The sequence below is a fragment of the Spermophilus citellus genome (assembly GCF_964194105.1).
Source record: "Spermophilus citellus genome assembly, chromosome: 3".
NCBI lineage: Eukaryota > Metazoa > Chordata > Mammalia > Rodentia > Sciuridae > Spermophilus > Spermophilus citellus.
This window is the reverse complement of record NC_138184.1, coordinates 208114188-208138769: the sequence shown is the minus strand read 5'-3', so window position 1 is coordinate 208138769 and position 24582 is coordinate 208114188. Positions and strand designations below refer to the sequence as shown.

The 24582-nt window shown below is 39.9% G+C and overlaps 1 protein-coding gene across 10 annotated transcripts in view; it reads right to left on the bottom strand.

The window, feature by feature from the left end:
* The window catches only part of NRF1 (nuclear respiratory factor 1), a 140890-nt gene that overhangs the window by 10047 nt on the left and 106261 nt on the right, over window positions 1-24582 (bottom strand). For 7 of the 10 annotated variants that reach the window (XM_081284513.1, XM_081284516.1, XM_081284511.1 and 4 more), the window contains one exon: window positions 20424-20548. In XM_081284513.1, coding sequence (XP_081140639.1) covers window positions 20424-20548 — 125 coding nt within the window. Of the gene's footprint in view, window positions 1-4745; window positions 5407-5820; window positions 5877-19691; window positions 19863-20423; window positions 20549-24582 lie in introns of those variants that run through there. The other 3 variants (XM_081284519.1, XM_081284520.1, XM_081284512.1) reach the window with 3 other exon arrangements.

Here is a 24582-nt window from a genome sequence, read left to right as displayed (position 1 = left end):
CAATTCTCCCTTAAAATGTAAACTCAGAACTCAACACTTGTGCGACTGCCCCCCTGGACAGGCACAATCACCTGGATTGCATCTTTGCTTCCTTTGAGATTGACCTGGTTTAGCCTGAGGAGGGATCTTCCAAAACTTCCGTACAAACTGATAGATTGTGTGTGTGTGTGTGTGTGTGTGTGTGTGTGTGTGTGTGTGTGAGAGAGAGAGAGAGAGAGAGAGAGAGAGAGAGAGAGAGAGAGAGTGATTGATTTTATGTGAAAATTCCCAGGCCAGGCCAGCTCTGGACACAACTCCCACACTGTGTATGCAACACCTTTCCTCTCTTCAAATCCTGCATTTCAGGGGAGAACCTACAGGGAGACTGATAGCAAGACAAGTTTCTGCTTTGTCTTCTGGCTCTTCTCATCAGGGTGATTATTCCTTATGAGGTGTTGGTCAGTCTCTCTATCTCTAATAGTGGGATTTGAGACTTAAAGCATTTTAAGTGATAGGGAATATACTTTTGGACAGTGGATAATCTTTGGACCTCTCTAGTCATATTACATGGGAGGCAGAGTGTGCTATGTACTCATAAGCCCAGGCTTATCTTCTAATATAAGTTATCATTTGCTCACCTCAAGGGGCTTGGGCCTTGTGTTCTGCAAAATGGGGTTGTGAGGTTTTACTGTGGTACAGGATGGTAGCACCAAGGGAGCACTGTGGTAGACCGTAGACGCCAATGTGCATAACTATAAAGGTTAGGGTCACAGCCTTGCACACTCTGTGTATTTATCATTCATGAGCTGATCTACTCTGTTTGTGACCTCTCCTGAGATGATGAGTTTCGTCATCTGCCTGCTGTGTAATGAAATTTTCTTTCGTGTGTGTGTGTGTGTGTGTGTGTGTATGTATGTATGTATGTATGTATGTATGTATGTATGTGTGGCATTTATTATTTGGAGGAACTTATTTTCCTAAGACTTAACCTTTTAGTATTCTGATTTGATTTTAATCAAATTTTTAAAACCTACAAATCAGTCAGCTGAATCTCGAAACACTGTTTAGTTGAGCAAGTTTACCTAAGCCTTTCCCATAAACATCCTCCATTTCCCTTCATTACAACCATTATTTATCCCTCAATGTACTCCAAACACCACGTATACTTAGGCAGTACAAGTACCTTAGCCTACATTTATCTCCTGCCAAACTAAGTCCTACACTTGCAACAGTTTCCACATCTTCTCACAGCCCCATGACCCTGTGATTTTACTGTTTCCACCATTCACTGGCACCAGCTCTGTACTGATCTGCTTCCAAGTAGTTACTGCTTTTCTTTCTATAACTCTGTTTACTTAAGCTGCCAGTAGGACTATGTTGTTAAATACTGAGCAATTTTGGCACTATTGAGGCCCTGATATAACTTACAATTGATCACAATTTTCAGTAACTGAACTACAATCCCTCTGGCCTGGCCCTCCACAAACTGAAGAGCCTTGAAGCCTTTCACTGTGCTTCAGAGTAAAGTCTGACTTCTCCACAAGAACTTTTTTTTTTTTTTTTTTTTTTTTTTTGGTGGTACTGGGGATCAAACCCAGGGCTTCACATAGAGTGCTAGGCAAGCACTCTATCACTCAGTTATACCTCCAGCAACCCCGACCCTTTATTTTGTGGTGCTAGGGATTGAACTCAAGGCCTTCTGCATGCAAGGCAAGCACTCTACCAACTAAGCTACATCCCCAGTCCTTTTTAAAAATTTTATTTTTGATAGTCTCACTAAGTTACATAGACTGGCCTTGAACTTGTGATCCTCCTACCTCAGCCTCCCAAGTAGTTGGGATCCTAGGAGTGTGCCACTGTATCCGGCCCCATGACAACATTTCTTAAGGTGCTGTAGTCAAATCCTGTATGGAAGTTCTTTTCATGGTTGAGTAAAATAGACTGTTTTATTTCCATCGAAGCCTTCCTCGTCAGAAAGACCTACATGTGAATCTTGATTTTGCCATTTAATACCTTGTGAGCCTCTGTTTTCTGATGTTTAAAACGGTAATTACAAATCTCACGGGGCTGTCGAACCAGATTTGTCAACACAGGTCAAGTTTGCTATAGTGCCTGGAATACAGCAGGTCTACAGTAAGTATCAGCTGCTTTTCAAAGATGATTTTGAATGAGAGGTGTGAGGAAATCTAGTTGAGGTCATCGATGTTCTCTCAGGAAACAGAAGAGAAGCAGAGGTAGCATGTATTTTGCAAGAGTGACTTGCAGAGGAAGCACATCATTCACCAAAGGCCTTTGAAGAAGTAAAGATTAGAGCTAAAACCATGGAATCAGGCAGATGGACCAGCAGGCAGCTTCTTCTCTGAAATGAAGCCAGTGGTCACAACTGGCACTGGAACTGCATCATAATGGAGACGAAGTAGTTGCTAATTCCGTGCACTGGTAAGTGACTAATCAAGGCTAAAGCACCCATCAATATTAAGAATGTTAAAAATATAATCAGGAGCTGGGAGTGTAGCTCAGTGGTAGAATGCTTCTCTCTCTCTCTCTCTCTCTCTCTCTCTCACACACACACACACACACACACAATATCAGGGGCAATATGACATGATGTCACCACTGACAAATTTCTAAATTCCAGAAACTAACTGCATAGGTGTAAGCCAAATGGTACAGGCTACAGGTCTGGTTGGTTACCCAGCACCATGGCTTACCCTCTTCCCATCCTCCCCATAGGGCAGGACAGGCAACCTGTGAAAGAATGGACCTTTCATGTGTTCTCCCACGCTGGGGAACCTTTGGGAATTGTTTGCTGTAACTGACTCTTTCAGTCAGAAGGCCTTCTGTGTTGGCCATGGAAACATTTTTAGTTGGGAGAAAAATACTGATGTTGTGAGAGAAAAACAGAAAGCTAAACAAATAATATACACAACAATTGGTGTAACAGAAATAATTCTTAAAACCAAAAGGAAAATTTATGGTAAAATGCCTCCTGTAGCTTATTGAGATGAAAGCTAACTATATACATCAGGAAAACGCTGGTTTAAATGGGGAACTAGAAGACTGTGACTGGAAAGTATAAGAATAAACAAGCAAGGAATGATACCAAAAATTATATTAAGTAACTTCTAAAGTTTTTAAGAGCCATCAAGGATATCTACAAGTGTTTTCCAGGGGTGACAGGCAGGAGGAAAGTCCTTTGAAATTTTTCATTTGAAGGCTTGGGAAATATTTTCATCAGTGGCTGATCTCAAGGAGATACTGGTACAGAAGTGGAAGAAGAGAGAAGGAAAACAGATACAGAAACTAGTCCAGGAAACAGGCAGTAGACAGGCTGAGAGTAACGAATCAGGACCAGAGGGAAAACAGATAGATGTAGGGCAAGAACAGGGAGGAAAGAAAAAGAATGTTAATATCAAATCAAAAGGAGGTCCAGGTAACCCTTATCATAGTAAGACAAGAGAGAAAGAGAGAAAGCATTTCCTCCCTGTGCTTCTGTTATATCAGCTGCTTTTGGGACATTTAATCTTCCTTTTCCGTGCTTTCTAAGTCCAAGGCTTTTGGCTGCATTTGGGGGATTTATGGATTAAAATATGCCTTACATCTGGCAATACTGAATATTCTCATGAAACCAAGAGCAGCCTCACAGGTGCCCTGCCATGCTGGACACTTTTGAGCACCTGATCTTGCTAGATAATCTAGAGACACATTTAGAAAAACTGTTGGGGGCAGGTTGGGGTGTTGGTAACATTCACAGAAGTGACTCTGTCTAGTTAGGAAAGTGTCACTCTGTCCTTTACCTGCTTTTTGCAGACTACTAGGAACTCCTTGGTGTTCCCCCACCCCTCAACATGCCATCCTATAAGCCAAATGTCAAAATTGAATTCATTTTTACTTCATTAGTAAATGTACCTCAAAATATGTGTGTGTGTGTGTGTGTGTGTGTGTGTGTGTGTGTGTGTGTATTTGGTGCTGGGGATTGAACCCAGGGCCTTGTGCATGCAAAGCAAGCATTCTATCAATTGAATTATATCCCCAGCCCTCAAAACACATTTTTATGATATAATTTTCCTCTTGAAATTACTGCAGATGCCCAGAAACATTATGAAATCATAGTTTTGACCCTTAAAACTTAAAACCACTGTGGTTGGGCTGGGGATATACCTCAGTTGGTAGAGTGTCTGCCCTGCATGCACAAGGCCCTAGATTCAATCAATTCCCAGCACCACACACACACACACACACACAAAAAAAAAAAAAAAAAAAAAAAAAGAAAGAAAGAAAGAAAGAAAGAAAGAAAGAAAGAAAGAAAGAAAGAGAAATTGTGGTTTATTATCCTGGAGACTGAGCTCTCAGTGTGGGGCTGGGGCTGAACTAGCTAACTTCTAGGCCAACTGACCTGACCAGGAAAGCTTTAAACTGAAAATGGTGGGAAAGAAAAGCATTCCACTAAAGCTTGTGGAATATGCAGCTGCTCAGGACATCTGATCTGACTGCACAGAGAAGGGCAGGGTGTGCCCAGTAAATTCCAACAAGCGATTTCTGGGTGGAAGGGTAAGATCAGCATCTGAGGCCTCCAAAGCCCATGTACCAGTGATGGTACAATGGGTTCAAAGTGTGTACCAGGACTTTTAAGGAGAAAGCAGAGTGGAGATGATGGGACTTCAGAAGAAAACCATCACACTATATAAGGGCTCGTAACAGTAAGGTACAAAAATGAAGAATAGGCCCACACAAGAGTTACCCAGAAGTTAGGGATGGAGATTTATTTTTCTGTTATTACTTTCAAACTTTTTATTATGAAAAATTTCAAATAGGCATGAGCAAGAATGGTACAACGAATTCTCCTGTGCCCATTACACAGCCCTGCCTCTTCTATCTGACCAGGGATAGACAAGGCAAGGAAGCTTCCAATGATGTACTCTTGGTTTTCAATCCCTTCACTTGGCATAATCTGTAAAGCATTATTTATTAATCTCAAACTTTCTAAGAGCATACCAAGGGCAGAATGACATTTGCTATAGGTAGTACAATACCTAAAGACAGATAGTAAAGTGGAAATATGTGGACAGTTATGGGGTTTGAGAGTCACACAGAAGCCTATCCCAGTAAGCTTCCTCATTTTTTTTTTTAAACCAGTCCCTTTTATTGGGCGTTGATTCTCAGGATGTGAAAAGATACAGCAATGATTAAGTTCTCAGAGGGAACTGGAGCAAGGCAGTCATGGTTAGGAGTCCAGAGTACCCTGCGCACTGGCCCCTCTTCAGTGGTATCTGAGTCACTGCTCACATTTGTGTTCCTTGTAAGAAAGGCAGTAGTTGAAAAGCAGTAAGCTGCCAGCACCATGTTAATTCCAGCGATGCTTTTTCTTCACGCTGACGTATTGTTGTGACACGGCAGTAACCTCTTTGAACGGCTCCAACCACGCCTCTAGGGGTGAAATCCCACATCAATGTCCAGCTTGGCAGCTGCCCTAGCTTGACATCCATGAGTTTCTTCTTTGCTATTATGACTGATGCCATCTTGGAATTTGGGTGTCCACTGAAGCTAGTAAATTCATCTTGCTCAAGTACTTATTCTCCCTCTCCTATCTGAATGTACTTGGCAAAGCCAAATTGTCACTGGGGACAAATTCTTTATGAAAGAACCCCAGCTAATCAGTGAAAAAGGAATGATAACATTAGAAATATCCAATTTTCAATGGTTACTAAAGCTAGGTGACGGACGACGGGGACTGCATTGTAGAGGAATTACATCATCCACGTAGGAAGCAGAGCCTGGAGTGGTAGCCTTGAAGTTACTCCACCCTCAGCTGCTTCCTCTTTTCCCCAAAGATGAACCCACCTGCGGCCTTCTTGTCAGGATCCACTTGCAACCTCCACAGTCTGCCATAAAGAGGCCTGACAAGAACACAGAACTGTTAAAAGGCACCGGGCAACTTGGGCTACCAGAAACTGCTGCGGCTCCGCAGCCTCCCACATACCCCATATCACAGGGCATTCGCATGGCATGTCTGATGTCCACCCATGGGGTGTTTAACAAATCCTTTGGTAAACATGTCAGCTTGATGAGTGCTTACAGTGCACATGTTTATAAAACATATCTTACAGTCAACTTGGATGAGCTGAAGCAAGAGTAGGTCAGTTCCCCTTACTTCCCCCTCTAAACTCATATTTGTGATGTGGTTTTCTTGTAGCAGACTTACCTTCCTAATTATGCCTTCCCTAAGCTAATATGAAGACTAATTGGTATTCCCTAAGTACCCAGCAGCTGGGTTGGGGGTGGAGGAGATGGTCCTGGCTTACACTGGCTTGCTTAGAGAAACTGTCCAAGGATTTAAAATGTGTCACGAGTAATCTGCATGCAGATAATCTGTATGTGACGACTAAGATTTGTCTATATTTACATTTATAAAACCCACAGGCCACTTTGGCCTCTTTCTTTTTTTTTTTTTGTGGTACATCGGGATTTGTGGTAGTAGGTTAGAAACTAGGGCATTTACCATTGAATTACATTCCCAGCCCTTTTTGTTTATAAAATCTGAGACAGGGTCTTGCTAAGTTGTCCAAGCTGGCCTTGAACTTGCAATCTTCCTGCCTCAACCTCCCAAGAAGCTGGTATTACTGGTATACCACACTTTTGATTTCTTAGGGCTCCTATGAGCATATGTAACATTATGTTTATAAGATTTAAGTTACCGAGAGAAAAAATCCAGTCCAAATTTGAGGTAATAATAATAATAATATGGACTTTCTCCCAGGAGTCACAGCAACTATATAATGGCTACTAGAGGCAGACTTTAGGAGGAAGCAAGAATAAAGGCACATCTTGGTTCCAAGGGCTGCAAAGAAGGGCAGGTGCTAGCAGCCCGCTGCTCTACTCCCAGAAGTGTGTCCACACACCATTTTGTCTACTCAATGAACAATTCATATATGTAGTATTTACGTGTCCTGTTTAAGGAGAAAAGAACTCTCTGGTCCAAAAGCACAGTGATGGAGTGACTAAAACTTAAGGAAGAAAAAATCAGGGAGAGAGTTCAAATTGGACATTCCTAAAATTAGATTCCTTTCTCATTTGCTATAATTCAGAATTTCTTATTTCTTTTTATGAGATGTAGGGTAGGGAAAGGATGCAAAAAAAAAAAAAAAATTTTTTTTTTTTTTTTTTTTGGGCAGAGCTAGGACTTGAGCCCAGAGCCAGAAGCATGCTAAGCAAGCTTTCTACCATTGAGTTATACTACTAGTCCTTTTTAAAAATTATTATTTAAATTTTTTTTTTTTTTTTTGAGATAGGAGCTTCCTAAGTTGCCAAGTCTGCTCCAGAACTTTTGATCTTTCTGTTTTAGTTTCCCAATTATAGGTGTTTGCCACTTAACTCATCTAAGGATGATAGTCTTGGATGAAAAACATTTTAAAACATGAAAAAACGAAGAACAGGCTAGGTAGTAACATGGCTGGAAGGAGTTGTTCAGAAACATTCAAATTTCTTTTCACCCCTCCACCAAGATAAATAGAAATTCCAAGACCTCCTGAAGCAGTCAACACATTTCAAGAGGTTCAGACCAATCTCTAAAAGCACCATCCACTAGAATTTCCTGTTAACAACGAACACATTCTATTGTGTGCTGTACAACATTGTGGCTACACAGCAACTGAAGATGACTGATGTGACTGAGGAACTAAATTTTTAATTTTATTTATTTTAATTAATTCAAGTTTAAAAATTATAATGATCTAAATCTTTCAAGTTTCTACTATGCCAGACTCCACATCATGAATGTGCATCAGACAGACAGACAGACACACACACACACACACACACACAGTATAACACTATAAGAGTTGCCTTTGTTTGGATGGAAACTCAGTCTGAACTTGGATACTTTGTATTTCCCAGACATTTCCCTTATTTATATCATGGTTCTTTCCTATATTGCTTACTTCCTCAACTTTTAAATGCTCTCCAGCCCCTTAGGCCCATATGTGAGAAACTTTATCAGCATTTAAGAACAATTCAGTGTAGCTGTAAGCAGTAAGGAGGTGCTGGACCAGGCAAAGTCAGAAGAATTGCTGGACACCTCTTTAGTGAGCCAATCTGATAGCAACGCCTTTGTAGTCTTGCTCAGAGCAGTGTCTCAGTTTCCATATTGAGACCCCTTCAATGATTCTCAGATCTAATTGCTGGCTTTACAATGGCAAAGATGTTTTTATCAATTTCATTTTGAAAACCCCACTTAGGCTCTGAAAAATCTCTAAATTGGGGTCTTACTAATAGAAGACTTGGTGTAATTATAATGTCACAGGCAATTGTGATGACAAAGCAAAACCAACATGTCTCCTTGCTGGGCCTTTGCTCTCAGTCTGACCAACAGGAGGAGAAAAGAGGCTTTGTCAGGAACAGATGTGCAGTGGGAGGCCCCGGGAAAGTAGATCTGTTGAATGAAGCAGGTGCCACTTAGATATTCACTTTACTGACTCCAACCACAACCCCCTTCATTTGATATCCTGCTCCTGGCAGGAGGATGGAGAGAGAGCATCACACAAAGAGGAAGCGTGTTTATCCTGTTCAGATTACTACTTCTGTCAGGCTGTTGCTGTTGGGTTCTGCACATTTGCGCTTTATTAAAGCAAATGGCAGAACTGGGCTGTGGGAAGTGAATCCTTATATTTATACAGGTAACCTGAGAGCCAGAGGGCCCCACACCATCCTGGCTGCGATGTGCAAGCTATTAGAGTTAATAACAGTGCACTGACATTCCATCAAAATCCTAATGGAAATGAAAACAAAAAGAGGAAAGTCTCCTCTACTCAAGAACCTTAAAAATTTAATTCTGTAAGAATGTCCTACTATGATATTCTAGTTCCTGTGTGAACAGTGACAAGTGCCTCCTTTACACACTCAATTAAAACTTACTTTTTCATCCATGAATTACACAAAAGTGACTCCAATTAAACTTGTCCAATTATGGCTCTGGATTTAGTGTACACATACAAAGTCCCTTAGAGAATGCTGATGACAGGCACTGAGATTCTGTCTGTCTTGGTTTCCTGTCATTCTGTAGGCATGACCCCCAGCTAAAGGAGCTGGAATCATTCTAGACTTTTTTATACATTAAGTCTCAGAAAGATCTGAAGACCTAAGAGGAAGGTGAATGAGATACGGAAGCATTCAACTTGGTGTCCAAGTGCCAGATGGCAGAAACCTTCTAGGAAACTCTGCCTAGCAGCCCTGATTCAAGTCTTCTGCTCAGAATGTCCCTAGCTCAGATTGGTGTCCTGTTCATAGAATGTTCCCCAAGCTGGAAATATATGAAAGTCTGTAGAGCAGATGAAGGCATGCCAGGTTGGCTTGTCAATAGGTACTAATTCCTTCTGAGACCCTGAGGAGTCAACTGGAGACATCCAGCCTTTAATATGGACAGTACTTCAAATCTACATTTGAAGGCCATGGCCATGGCTCAGATGAATACTCAGAATAGTGACTAAGGTCTAGTGGCCTACCATTTCATTGTGAAGGCCCCCTATGCCCCTTTTGTTCTATAGTTTTTAAATCTTTGAGCAGTGGAGCCTAGATTAGCAATTCCTGGTGTACAGATAATGAATGTTCGAGACCACACCAGTTTATAAAGACAGAGGAAGAATGACACATCTCCTTGGGACTTGCAGACTGTGCAAGGAGAAAATGGGCTAAGCCTATGCTGAGGGACAGGAGATTTCTCACCGGGCAGTGCTGCTCCTTCTGAAGGTTCACAGTCTAGCACCTTTGTAGGAGGAGAAACAAAGAATCCTCCAACTGGAAGCCCCTTTAGCTGTGGGGTCATGCCTATAGAATGACAGGAAAGGCCTGGAAATTCTGAGTCTCATGTGACTGAGAGATATACTACACTTTCATCAGAGAATTCCTGAAGTAGAGATTCTCAGTGTGAAATTCATTATGTCCTCCCCACAAACAAAAACTTACAGGCCCAGGTCTTAAGAATGGTTCCCCAGAAATGTGAAGACTGAACCCTCTGAAGACTGATTTCCTTCCCTTCCCCTTCAGTATGAGTTTTAATAATAATGATAATGGCAATAACAACAGTAATAATAGTAGGGCTGATAGTTAATAGTTATTGCATGCTCAGGCACTAAACAGAGTAGCAACAAATAGTCTGCTACCCCCAAATTAGTGCCACAATTACATCTCCCTGAATGGGAGAGACTGGGGAATCAGGAGAACTGCCACTTCCTTTTAAGATCTATTCTGGAAGGCATTTTGGATTTTGGGAGGTCATTCATTATGAAGGGAATAAGGGAAGGAGGACAAGTTTCAGGAGTGAAGAATGACCACCCAGCTGGCCCTTCTTCCCCTCAGTGCTGTGAAGAGGGTAAGCTCTTTGAGTGTTCTGGAATAGAGAGCACGATTATACATCTCTGTGTTCCCATTTTTCAGCAGCAGCAGCTGTGTTTCACTGGGAAATTTGGAATTCATCCAATAGTAACGGCTCCTTTCAGTCTGTGACCCAGCAGGCTTTAGATATTTGATTTTGGGGGGCCATTATAAATCCATTAGAGCACCTAGCTACAGTCACCTATAATCATGAGGAGAAATTTGAATTTGTGAGAAATCTTAAATGAAAATATGCAAATGGCCTGTGTCATGAATAAAAAGACTAGGAAGGGAGTTTTGGTGTCGCCACTGCCTCCTGTCTCAGGTTTTCTTGAATTTGTGAGAAATCTTAAATGAAAATATGCAAATGGCCTGTGTCATGAATAAAAAGACTAGGAAGGGAGTTTTGGTGTCGCCACTGCCTCCTGTCTCAGGTTTTCTTGCTCAGGACTCTGCAGGGCATAAAAATAGTCCAGTTCCTCTTGCAACCCTGCTGTCTGCTGTTTACTGGCTGCGGATTACTGCAGTCACATGGGTAGCTTTTTTTCCCCCCAAAGCAAAGCCATGCTGAGAAGGTCACTAGGAGACAAGGCTCATGAAGGATTCGTGTGGCCCTAACCTGCACTGAAGGGACACAACTTTTCAGAGGGCTACCTGCTGTAGCTATTAGATCAACACTATCCAAGAGAACTTCCTGCAATGATGGAAATAATCTGTAGCTGCTTAGTCTACTACAGTAGCCACTAGGTACATGCATCAACTTAAATTTAAATGTGAATAAATCATAATTAATAGCCAGGCATGGTGGGGCACACCGATAATCCCAGTCAGTGACTTTGGAAGCCAAAGCAGGGGATTGCAAGTTTGAGGCCAGCCTGTGCAACTTAGCCAAACCCTGCTTTAAAACAAAAGGGCTGGGGATATATCTCAGTGGTAGAACATCTGGGTTCAGTCCCCAGTACCAAAAAAAAAAAAAAAAAAAAGTGTGTATATATTTGTATTTGTGTGTGTGTGTGTGCGTGCGTGTGCATGTATGTATATAATAAAAAAATTTAGTACCTCAGGCCATATGTGACTGATTAATGTGACTAAATAATTACCTTTTACATTTAATTTAATTTTAATTTACTTGCATTTAAATTCAAATAGCCACATGTAACTAGTAGCTAACATACTGTACAGTGCGATTCAGCTGTTTTTATTTTTTTGAGACAGGTTCTTGCTGTTTCAGTGGTTGTTCTTAAACTTGCAAATCCTCCTGCCTCAGCCTCTTGAGTTGCTGGGATTACAGGTATGCACTACCACAAATGGAGTTTTTATTTAATTTTATTTTTTAAATACCACTGAAGCATATTCCCAGCCCTATTTATTTATTTATTTATTTATTCATTCATTTATTTATTTAGAGACAGGGCCTCCCTAAATTGCTTAGAGCCTCACTAAGTTGCTGAAGCTGGCTTAGAATTTGTGATCCTACTGCCTCAGCCTCCTGGGTCACTGGGATTATAGGTATGCACCACCATACCCGGTTAAATCTTTTTTTTTTTTTTTTTTTTAATTAGTTGCTCAAGACAATACAATGATCTTTACCCGGTTAAATCTTAAGTTTTTATATCTTGTATTTATTTGCTTCTCTAACATTTAGCATGACTCTGACTTCTCAAATGAATAAATAAGGGTATAGTTTCATAAAATAATCTTGCAAAATAGCCACCATACTAAGTACAAGTTTAATTAGATGAATAACAAAGACCACATCTTTCATTTGTTTTCCATCTTCTTTTACTTCCTAGATTGGGTAGGCTGGCAAGAAGCAGTGAAGGGGAAAGAAGGCAGCTCATATTGGGCAGTGGAGAGAGCACTGGAGATCAGGGTTTGCTTTTTCCTGCACATAGGCAATGTGTCAGCTTGATTTGATTGAGACCACCTTAGTGTCTTTGTTTTCTTTCAAGTCATCTACCAACAAGGGAGTCAGTCGAAAAGGGGAGCTAAGAGCTCCACATATGCTGCTCTTTTTGAGGACCTTCAAGAGGGGGGTGCATATGCTGGTACTCAGCTCATGCAAAAACCTGATGATCAGAGGCTGCATGCTTTAAGCTTTGGAGGCACTAAACTTAATACCTTTGGATTAAAGGTACAAACAGTATCATAAAATGCAACAGCATTTTTAAGGCTGTTATGGACTGAAAATGTTCTCTTACAATAAGACTTTATTTAATAAAATAAAACTTTATTTATTTAAAATTCTACTAAAATACCAAGGCAAAAAGTGATGTAGTGCACACTGGAAATTCAGCACATCAGCACCCTGTTGGTGAACAACATGGATGGATCTATTTCCTAAATTAATTTAATACATCTCCACTGACTCCTTTGGAAACAATTTCATATTCTGTCATGTCTTGAGAATGAGGAGCAGAAAAGGTAGAATGAGAGATGTATTTTATAGTATATCAAAATAAGGGCTGGCATTTTATTTTTTATTATTATAAAAAAGCTGGGCAAGGACATGTAATAATAATAATAATAATGGATGATAGTGGTGGTAGTAAGAAAAATGTTAAAAAACAAATCAGTCTTCCCAAAGGAAGGTAGAGTTCAATGCAGTCATTGAGATCTACAGACAGATGTCACCACTTCAGAAGTAAAAAAAGCCAACTAACTACAGGAAACTATGTACTGGAAGAGAACAGCAACCCTAGACCAAGGACAGTGATAGAACCCAAAGTTGGAGACTTCAAGCAATGTCACTTTGTATTTCCTTTAGTCAAGATTGCAGAAAAGATTTCTGGCCTATTCCCACAGTATCTACTTTTGGAGCACAGATCCTTCAGTTGCATAGAGAGGCATTTGGATTTGTCTTAGGGAAAGCAGGACCTACAACAGTACTGCGCACTCTTTGTAACTTAAACTACTTCAAAGAATACAGGATACGTGGATAGCAAATGAGAATTTCCTGTTTGCAGCATATCTATGGACCAGGCACTATGCTAAGCCCTTGACAGGAATCATTTTGGTCAATGCTCACCCTACCTTATGATGAAAGAATTATCATTATCCTAATTTTATAGCTAAGGCTCAGAGAGGTTAATTTTCTTTCCCATGATCACAGAGTTTATTAGTTGTGCAGTGTTAAGAGCACCCAGCTCTTGTTCCTCCTATTCTCAACATCTTGCCAGACATATACAAGTTAAAAGACCCTCACCACTTTTTTTTTAAATTCTATTTTTTGTTTTTGTTTTTACATTGTAGGGATATTGAACCCAGGGCCTGGCACTGAGCTACTGCTGAGCTACATCCCCAGCCTCATCACAAATTTCTTTGACAGAGGTTTTTTTGTGATGCTGAGGATAGAACCCAGTGCCTCACATATGCAAGGCAACTGCTCTAACAACTGAAATACAATTCTAGCCCCACTGACAGAGGCTTATAATCTTTTTTTTGTGTGTGTTAAAGTGTATTTTATCTACTTAACATGTGATCAAAGTTATGGATTCTAGAGAAATACAAACAATAGGAATGTATATTCTAATCTCATGTGAGGACCCAACCCAAGAATCCTGCTCCCTTCCATAAATCTCATGTTTGTTCTGACCCATCTTCTCTGTTACCCTTTTGCTAAAAAGAGAACATTTAAAAAAGGTATTCTATGGTGCAGAGTTGAGATTAAACATACATATTTTTAAAAGTTTTAATAAGCTCAAAGAAAAACACGGATGGGAAAAGGTGATGACATGTTTACTGTGAAGAAGAGATATGTTTTCTAAAGGAATCTCTAAATTCATTTAGTTTAATTTGGCAGTGGGATGGGTAGTAAAATGTACATTTGTTTTACAGTACAGCAAGACTAGTTGGGCTTCTTGGTTGTGGGAAATTTTAGGTTGAAGAGTCTCATAGGAGAATCTCAGTAGACGACTTGCCAGCGTCTGCCCTGAACAAAGAGGGACCTGCTGCTTTGAAGATAAATGAGAAGGGCTGACCTTTTTGTAAGTGTGGTGTTAATGCCTTGTTATTTGTTTTAATTTTTAAACAGCCCTCCATTTCCCTTCCTTTAGGGCATGAAGACAGACTGAGACCCCAGATCAAAACCAGGACAGTATAGGTAGTGCTGCTAAAAGGCTTGTGAGGATAAAAATGGTTACACAGGGCTATATTCCTCTAAATGAACTTCCAAATTAATGTGAAGTTCACTCCTCCAAAACACACTTTGGAATTTTTTTTTTAGTTGGAGAATACCTTTATTTTTTATTTATTTATATGTGGTGCTGAGGATCTAATCCAGCACCTCACATGCACTTAGGCGGGTTCCCTATTGCTGAGCCACAACCCCAATTCCTGGAATTTTTTAAAAAATATTTTTTCTTAGTTGTTAATAGACCTTTATTTATTTATATGCAGTGCTGAGAATCAAACCCAGTGATTCACACATACCAGGTAAGTGCACTACTGCTAAGCCACAGCCACAGCCCAACACTTTGGAATTTTAATATTTTTTTCCCTCCAAATTTAAAGATGAGTCTGTCACTAATTGCTAATACTAACATCACAATGATAAAATATTATGGTACAAAGAACAGACTTAATAGATAAAGAGCTGGGGGGTGTTGTTTGGTGGCAGAGGGCCTCTAGGCTTAATTCTTTTTTTTTTTTTTTTTAGAGAGAGATGAGAGAGAGAGAGAGAGAGAGAGAGAGAGAGAGAAGAGAAGAGAAGAGAAGAGAAGAGAAGAGAAGAGAAGAGAGAATTTTTTAATATTTATTTTTTAGTTTTCGGCGGACACAACATCTTTGTTTGTATGTGGTGCTGAGGATCGAACCCGGGCCGCACGCATGCCAGGCAAGCACGCTACCGCTTGAGCCACATCCCCAGCCCTAGGCTTAATTCTTTGTGTGTGTGTGTATTTTGCATATGATATTAATGATGTTTCAAATCAATGTAAAAAGAATGAATTTCAACTTTTTGTGTGTGTGTGTATGGTGGTGGGGTACTGGGGATTTAACCCAGAGGTACTTTGCCACTGAACTGTATTCCCAGCCCTTCATTAAGAATTTCTACTTAAAGACAGGGTCTCACCAAGTTGATTAGGGCCTTGCTAAATTACTGAGGCAAATTTGCGATTTTCCTGCCTCAGCCTCCTGAGCTGCTGGGATTACAGGAGTGTCCCACAGCATCCCAACTGACTTCAACCTTCTTAATGGAGAATAGTGCTGGTAAAACTGGGCTGTGCAGGGAAAAAATACCAACTTAGATTACTACCTAATGTCATATACTAAAAGAAATTGCAGGTATTTTATAGTATTCAAAATAAAAATTAAGACCACCCTAGAACTGATAGAAATTATAATTAGTTATCTAATTTTGAGGGTAGGAAAGATGTAACATAATATACAAGCAAAAGACAAATAATTTGGGAAATAATATGAAAGTAACAAGTAAAATAAAAATAAACTGGGAGGGGCTGGGGTTGTGGCTCAGTGATAGAGCACTTGCCTAGAATGTGTGAAGCACTGGGTCAGCACTGCATATAAATAAACTTAAAAATAGGTTCATCCACAACAACAACAACAAATACACACACACACACACACACACACACACACACACACACACACCTGGGAAAACTCATTTGTAACATGCACCATAAAAGTTACAACCTTAATATGTAAAGAGTTTTTCCAATATAAGATTGCCAACAGAAAAACAGGTAAAAAAAAATCTGTAGGCAAATACTGAAACATATAAGTGTAGACAAACACATAAAAAAATGAAAACACAGATCACTAATATATATATATATATATATATATATATATATATTTATATATATATATATATAAATAAACATACAAATTAAACAAGATACAGGGGCTGGGTTTGTGGCTCAGTGCTAGAGCACTTGCCTAGTATGTGCGAGGCACTGGGTTCAAGCCTCAACACCACATTAAAAAATAAATAAATAAAATAAAGGTATCGTGTCCAACTACAACTAAAAATAAATAAATAAATAAATAAAAATTAAGAATAAAACAAGCCAGGTACAGTGGTGCTTGCCTGTAATCCCAGTAGCACAGAGGCTGAGGCTAAAGGCCAGCGAGATCAAAGCCAGCCTCAGCAATGGCCAGGCACTAAGCAACTCAGTGAGACCCTGTCTCTAAATAGGGCTGGAGAGATGGCTCAGTGGTTGAGTGCCCGAGTTCAATCTCCAGTACCAACAAAACAAAACAAAACAAAAGCATTCTATCAGGTGAAATTATGAATGATTTTTATAATCAAGACCAAAAATAAAAAGTCCAAAGCAAATGCTGTCCATGTCCCTTCTTTTTTTTTTTTTTTTTAAAGAGAGAGTGAGAGAGGGAAGGGAGAGACAGAGAGAATTTTTAATATTTATTTTTTAGTTATCGGCGGACACAACATCTTTGTTTTGTATGTGGTGCTGAGGATCGAACCCGGGCCGCACGCATGCCAGGCCAGCACGCTACCGCTTGAGCCACATCCCCAGCCCCCTTCTTTTTTCTTATAGCATCATAAGAAAGAATATCAGCTACTTTAGAAAATGCTGAGACTTTTTTAGCAGCTTTGGTAAGAGACTTGATTACTTATGAACTTTGGTCATCTTTTTTGTTTTACCCCATTTTTAAAAAATAATGTTGATTCTCATCTGTTTTTTTTTAAATATTTAGTTGTAAGTGAACACACAGTATCTTTCTTTATTTTTATGTGGTGCTGAGGATCAAACCCAGTGCCTCACACATTCGAGGCAAGCACTTTACCACTGAGCTACAGCCCCAGCCCCTTGCCCCATCTCATTTTTAGGGAAGAAAAGACAGCCGGATGAATCTGCAATAAGATCTCAGAAATAAAAGCGGCTTTCTGAAGTGACCAAGTACATATATAATTCTTACATTTATTTTTGCTGCAATAAGAGGGAGAATAGGTCTACAGGCCTGTTCTCTGAGGCATGCTCACAGTGGGTGGCCCAGTCTGGGTGAGTGGTGAAAGGCCCCCACAGTAAATACCTATATTTGTTGGTCGTGAGTCCCTGAAGAGAGGATGGTACAGTGAAAGGGGATGAACAGGCTAAAGAGTCTAACCTCTTATATTAAGGCATGTTAAGGGAAGAAAAATATGGAGAAAATTATGTTAAAAAATAAATAAGTAAAGGAAGGTACCCATATAGGGGTCTTTCCTAGTCTCTGGCAATTTGATCTCTATTTCAAAGAAAAGACACCTGTGAAAATCTTTAAACTGAACCAAACCTAGCCTAGAAATGCCATCCTAAGACACCAAAAGACTTATTTATCTCTATTGAAAAAGACAAAGAATGTAAATGAAATGAAGTAATGTTAGTGCTTGAGTTAAGTAGTTTCTTCAGTGTTGGAGTGAGGCTGGGGTCCAGAAAAAAGGGTGTCTTCAGATACAGAGTATAGTTTTTGTCAGGTTTGCCTTGGTACCAGAAGTTTAAACATCTGCCATGAGTTATTTTATTTTTGTGGTACTGGGGATCAAACCCAGGGCCTCTCCCATGCTAAGAGTCATATTCTTTTAATGCTACACTATAGGATACAATTTCATACCCTCACCCACCATTCTCTGGTTACGGGACTCTATCAAGCTCCACATGCAGTTGTCCTCCATTGCTCCTAGTTGTATCCCACAAACTCTTTCTGCTTCAGGTCCAAATCATACTCATATTGCTCTTAAGAGTCATCTGCTAATTGGTTTGTTATTTAACCATACTCTAGAATCTGCGGTGCATTTTTTCTAGGCATGTCTTTTTCTAAGTTCTATGTCTACAATTAGTACCTTGTTCTTTCATCATCTCATTCTTCCTAATAAGAAAAACCTTATGGACAGATTTTATAAGTTTGTCATTACAGAAGTGACAAAGATGGGAAACAGGACACAATATGAAAAAAATGATAGCCAGATAACAAATTAAGTAGAAAAAACGATTCTAGTTCTAGAGAAAATACTGTGGCACTCTGGGTGAAAATGTTAGAAGACAGAAGGAGTATCAGAATTATCTGGCTTATCTCCAACATTGTATTAATTCTATGGATTCACACGGGTATATAAAATTATTGGCCTTTGCCTGACACTGTTGGGGTAAAGCGGGAGGTAGCAATCTGATTTAATTCAGAGAAGCTATGTTGAGAAAGGGATAAGACCAACTCTTAAGGTTCAAGTTTGGCGAGTGCTGGCAGTCACAAACAGTATAGCCTGCTTCAGGGGAACTACTGGCCTTTTTTGGGGGTTTGAGGGTGTCTCACTCTGTTGCCTCCTGAGTAGCTGGGACTTTACGCATGTGCTACCATGCCTAAATGGAACTTCTACTGGCATTTAGGATGTAGACCAGAATTTTCTCTTATAAATTCAGCCAACAACACGAAATCAACACCTACAGATTCACATAACCCAATGCTACTGAAAAGAGGCAGCTTCCAGTAATCAATGGTAATAAGTGTGGTTCAATCTCATTGTATGGCTGAACAGGTGTACTTGGCTGGAACCCCAGAGGGTCCTTAGACTTAACCATGAATTTACACATCTGAAAGGGTGAGGCTGGAGATCAGCCAGAATTATAAAGCAGTCTGTTGTCTCCCAGACGGGTCAAGTCCATTAGAATGGGTAACAAAGTCTCTTACCAAGCCCACACAGGGAAGTGTTTTTAACAGTTCTATTGTGAATAGCAACAACTTCAGAAGGATGCACACAGCTAGTTGTCCTACCTTTATTCAGGATAGATTAGGACTCAGAGGAGGTACAAAAAAAGCAAGAATATAGGTGTAGGATTCTAGCTACAGAGGAATGTTCCCTTAATTCCATCTAAGGTCTATTTCATTCTGAACGCTTTATCTTGCAGTATTGTGGCTAAGATCAGCCCCATTTAGGTCAGTTCAAGAAAGTACCTAGGCCCCTGGAAAAAGAAAGTTGTAGTTGTAGTATTGGATTTTCTTCCAAAAATGATTCTCAGAAGCCATAAATGCCCTGTACTTCCTATGTTTTTCTTCTATAGAGAGACAGAGTACTTTATATCTTCCCAGTTCCAAAGGAGGATACAGTATTGTCTTTCTTCAAAGACTTTCCCAACAACTAATGGGGTATTCAGATCTTAGAAACCCACCATAAAAATGGGGCCAGGAACTTCTCTGTCAGCCTCTAATGACGTTAAGGAACTTTCTGCCTAAATAAAAGTATATTATTTATCTATTTCATTTCCAGGATGTAAAGCAGCAATTTTCCCCAAACCAAAGAGTACTTAATTTTCTGCTTAATTATATACTTTTACAGTTTAAGAAACAAGCACAGAGTCTCACAGATTGGGGCTGGTCCTCCTCTTTGATCCAGACTTTTGAGGCACTTCTCTGGGCAGCCCAAGTCTTGGCCACTGACTCCCAGAGCCTGCCGAAGTGGATCCAAAGAGCTGGATAGGAGTTGTAAGTTTTTGCCACCATAGTTCTATGAACTTTGTCCTTTTTGTTTATTCAGGATATTCACCAATATCCAGTAAGACAAAGAGCTGGGAAAGAAGGGCAGGGTGGTGGCATGTTACTGGCTAAATCCAGATGTCCTTAGTGAGGCCACATATAACAGGAAGCAGAACCCACAGTACCAACCAGAAAAATGCCTTTGTCACAGCCTGCTGCCTGACCCTGGGGCAGGTGAAATGATGGCGCCTTTCTGGAGGGAGTCAGAACATTCCACCTGCCCACGGGAGAGTCTCTGCTGCAGTAAAGTACACTGATCTATTCTACTCAACAGGAGAGTAAAGGACAAAATGTGCCCCACAGCAAATTCTAAAGTGCCTCCCAGCAAGTCTTGTCACAGCAAAATAGTCACTTTTAAATACACAATTCAAATAGGTAGCCATTACCATGGTGTTTTCCTTCAGGAAACCCCAAGTCTCTTACTTGTAAAGGAATTAGGAGCTCCCAGAATTTTCCTAGGCATTGAATACCTACCCGTAAAGAAAAAATTAAACCAAGCTCAACCTCTTTCTGAAGGGTTTGTTATTAGTCATGTCAGGAAGATTTAAGTGGAAACAGGGAAGAAATTCAATAAAATATTTATGCTCTCTTACCATTAGCATCTTGGACTCCAGTAAGTGCTCCAACGGCTGCTGCGGTTTCCCCAGACAGGACGATCTGTCCCCCGCCTTGTAAGGTGGCTTCAGCCAGGGTGGCGACAGCATGAGCGGCAGCTTCACTGTGGGTAAGGAAACAGGAGAGAGGGATATGCAAGTAGATAAAGGTACAGCACCACAGCAAGACAATCCATCCCACTGTGGATCTTTCTACTGACTTCATGGCTGCAAGCCTACTAGAAAATCCTTGATGCCAGTCAGAGCAACAGACAGAGCCAGGAGTAATTCTAAAATGATAATAAAAAGCTAGAAAAATCTCAAGCCATATATTTATAAAACTAATTTGAAATTTTCTTTTAACCCAGGTAATGAGTGTTTGAGGACAGAAGATGTTCATTATGTGTCTCTTCTTATCAATATCAACTGAGTGCTTGTAAGCCATAATGGAAGGTGTGATCCATATTCACAATGCAAAAGCCATTTTGATTGGCAATCACAGGTTTTCTCTTCCTCTTTATGGTAACACAGGGCTGACCAACTGACACTATTTTTTAAGCCAAGAATGGAAGATAATATGAAGAATCAGCAATCTGAACTTGCTATTTAACTAAATAAAAACAATTTAGTTTATATCTATACTTTTTTTTTTTTTTTTAAAGCTGAAAATTGAAGCCAGGGCCTTGCACAAGGTAGGCAAGTGCTCTACCAGTGAGCTGTATCTCCAGCCTTTTTATTTTTGAGATGAGTCTCACTAAGGCTGGCCTTGAACTTGCAATCCTCCTGCCTCAGCCTCAGGGGTAGCTGCATTACAGGTGTGTGCTATACTGCCTGGCTATATCCATTCATTTCACTTATTTATTATTATTATTATTATTAGGTACTGGGGATTGAACTCAGGGGCACCTAACCACTGAGCAACATCCCTAGCTCTGGTTAGTTTTTACTTGGAGATAGGGTCTCATTAAATTGCTGAGGCTAAATTTGAACCTTTAATCCTCCTGCTTCAGCCTCTTGAGTCACTGGGATTACAGAGGTATGCCACTGCACCCAGTTTTCCATGCCTTTTATTTATTTTTTGGTACCAGGGATTGAACCCAGGGGCATTTAACCAGAGCCACATCCCAAGCTCTTTTTCTCTCTCTTTTTTATTTTGAGAGTCTTGCTGTTACCTAGGGCCTCACTAAGTTGCTGAGGCTGGCTTTGAACTTGTGATCCTCCTGCCTTAGCCTCCCTAGTTGTGCCACTGCACCTGGCTCTCCATGCCTTTTTTTAAAAAAAAAAAAAAAAATTTTTTTTGTAGTTGTGTATGGACAGAATACCTTTATTTTATTTGTTTCTTTTTATGTGGTGCTGAGGATCAAACCCAATGCCCCAGGCATGCTAAGCAAGCGCTCTGCCGCGGAGCTACAGCCCCAGCTTTTTTTTTTTTTTTTTTTTTTTTTTTTTTAGTTGTAGTTGGACACAATATCTTTATTTTATTTTTATGTGGTGCTGAGGACGATCGAACCCAGGGCTTCGCACATGCTAGGCGAGCGCTCTACCACTGAGCCACAATCCCAGCCCCTCTCTCCATGATTTTTAATACAATAAATGGTGACTGATACCCTGAAAAGTCCAACTCTTCTTTTTGCCTCTCTGTATATATAGATAGGGCTAAAAATGAAGGCTTAAAATTATCACTATATGCCTAAGTTTCTTGCCTCTATAAATACAAGGAAATAATAAACTCCCTTTCATTGTAAAGCAAACCCTGTGTAGAATAGAAAGACATTAACCATCTGTTTCGATGGAGCAGTATTTTAGCAGTTTATATCCTATTTCTCATTTTTCTTTCATTTCCTTGTTGTATGCTTTAACTATGAGCATAAGTATACACTTTTCTTGAGTCTATGATGCTACAAACTATAAGATGTACTATTATTTTATGTGCCAGTAAAGAATAAAAGAAAAATTGGGGGAAATTATAAGATTAAAATTTGTTATCCAAATATCAGAGATGTTAATGGCATTTGCAGGTATGTAGATGGAGCTGGAGAAGACAATGCTAAGTGAAGTTAGCCAATCCCAAAAAAACAAATGCTGAATGTTTTCTCTGATATAAGGAGGCTGATTCATAGTGGGGTTGGGAGGGGAAGCATGTGAAGATTAGATGAACTCTAGATAGGGCAAAGGGGAGGGAGGGAAAGGGAGGTAAGGGGCGTAAAAAAGATGGGGAATGAGATGGACATCATTTCCCTGAGTACATGTATGAAGACATGAGTGGTGTGAACATACTTTGTATACAACCAGAGATATGAAAAAATGTGCTCTATGTGTAATTCATTCTGCTATCATATAAAACAAATTAGAATAAAAAAAATAAAATTACAGGGGCTGGGGATGTGGCTCAAGCAGTAGCGCGCTCGCCTGGCATGCGTGCGGCCCGGGTTCGATCCTCAGCCCACATACAAACAACAATGTTGTGTCCACCGAAAACTAAAAAATAAATATTAAAAATTCTCTCTCCCTCTCTCTCACTCTCTAAAATAAAATTACAAAAAAAACCCTCACAAATATCAGAGATGTTAAAATGTGAAAAAAAAACCATAAATTCAGTATTCTTCATAGTAAAATAGAAAGTATCAATTTGCAGTTATTGAGGGAATATCAGAAGTGGGCAGGTAGCAGAAAAGGTGGTATTATTTAGTTTTGCAGAGGTGGGCCAAGACCTGGTTTGATTCCCAAATAAGCCAGAGGACTCAGCTTATCCTGAAGTTATAGGCTTTCCTGCCATAGAGGCAGGCATCTTGCAGTCACAGGCTCTAGGTGGGGGTGTGTGAGTGGACAGGGTTTTGTTGGTGCAAACATGTTATGACTGTGCAAAGCACAAAATTCACTGTCTCTCTTTATCCTAAGAAACTCAGCAGATAAATAAGGTAACAGACATAGTAATTCCCCTCAGAAGGACTTCTTGATTACTACAGGATTTTAGGGAGCAGTAAAAGAAACTCAGTGGGCAGAAAAAATTCTAAGTAGAAAATTCTCTCCTTCTTACTAACTTAACTTACTAACTTACAACTAAAAATATTTTAAAAAAGAAGAAAGAAAGGCCTTTCTTTTTTCTTTTTTAAAATATTTTTAGTTGTAGATTGACACAATAGTTTATTTATTTATCTTTATGTAGTGCTGAGGATCAAATCCAGTGCCTCACACATGCTAGGCAACTCCAGCCCTTGCTTTTTAATTTTTATGTCTCTATTGAAGAGTTAATTTTTTTCTGACAATAAAGCAATACATATGCAAAAATTGGGAACATTTTAGTAAGTAGAAAAGTTTAAATCTCATATAAAGATGGCAATTATTTTTTCTAATCTTAAATGTTAATCAGATAATCAGGATCATACTGCAATACAGTTATTTATTGTATTGTATTGTACTGGGGATTGAACTCAGGGGAACTCCACCACTGGGCTATATCTCTAGTCCTTTTTATTTTTTCAAATTTTGCAACAAAGTCTCATTAAGTTGCCCAGGCTGGTCTCAAACTTGTGATCCTCCTGATTCAGCCATCCTAGTAGCTGGGATTACAGACCAGTACCACCATGACCAGCCAGACCTCCTCTCCCCCCACCAGTAGTGGGGAATGAACCTAAGGTCTTGCATATGCTAAGACAAACATGCTACCACTGAGCTACACCCCCAGTCCTCACATAGTTTTAAAAAATTTTTTGTTTTGAGGTACTGGGAATTGAATCCAGGGCCTTGTACATGCAAGGGAAGCACTCTACCAACTGAGATACATTCCCAGTCCTAAATATTTTTTTAAAGAAACTTTTATATTCAGACTGGATACAGTGGCCCACACCTATAATCCCAGGTACTCTGGAGGTTGAGGCATGGAGGATGGCAAATTTGAGGCCAGCCTCATCAACTTAATGAGATCCTGTCTCAAAATAAAAACAATTCTGACCTGAGACTTTATGGAAAGTATCCAACCTAGACACATGCTGCAGGGCAAGGCAGGGGCAGTGAAGGGAGGCAGCTCCCAGGCCTGACTCGGCATGTCTGTACCTAAGCATGCCCTTTAGTCTTCCTAAAGCTCTATGAATTTGAAGTTATTTTCTTTAATTCTTTCTAAAATATGGTATGGAAGAAGAAGATCTAAAACCAGCAACAA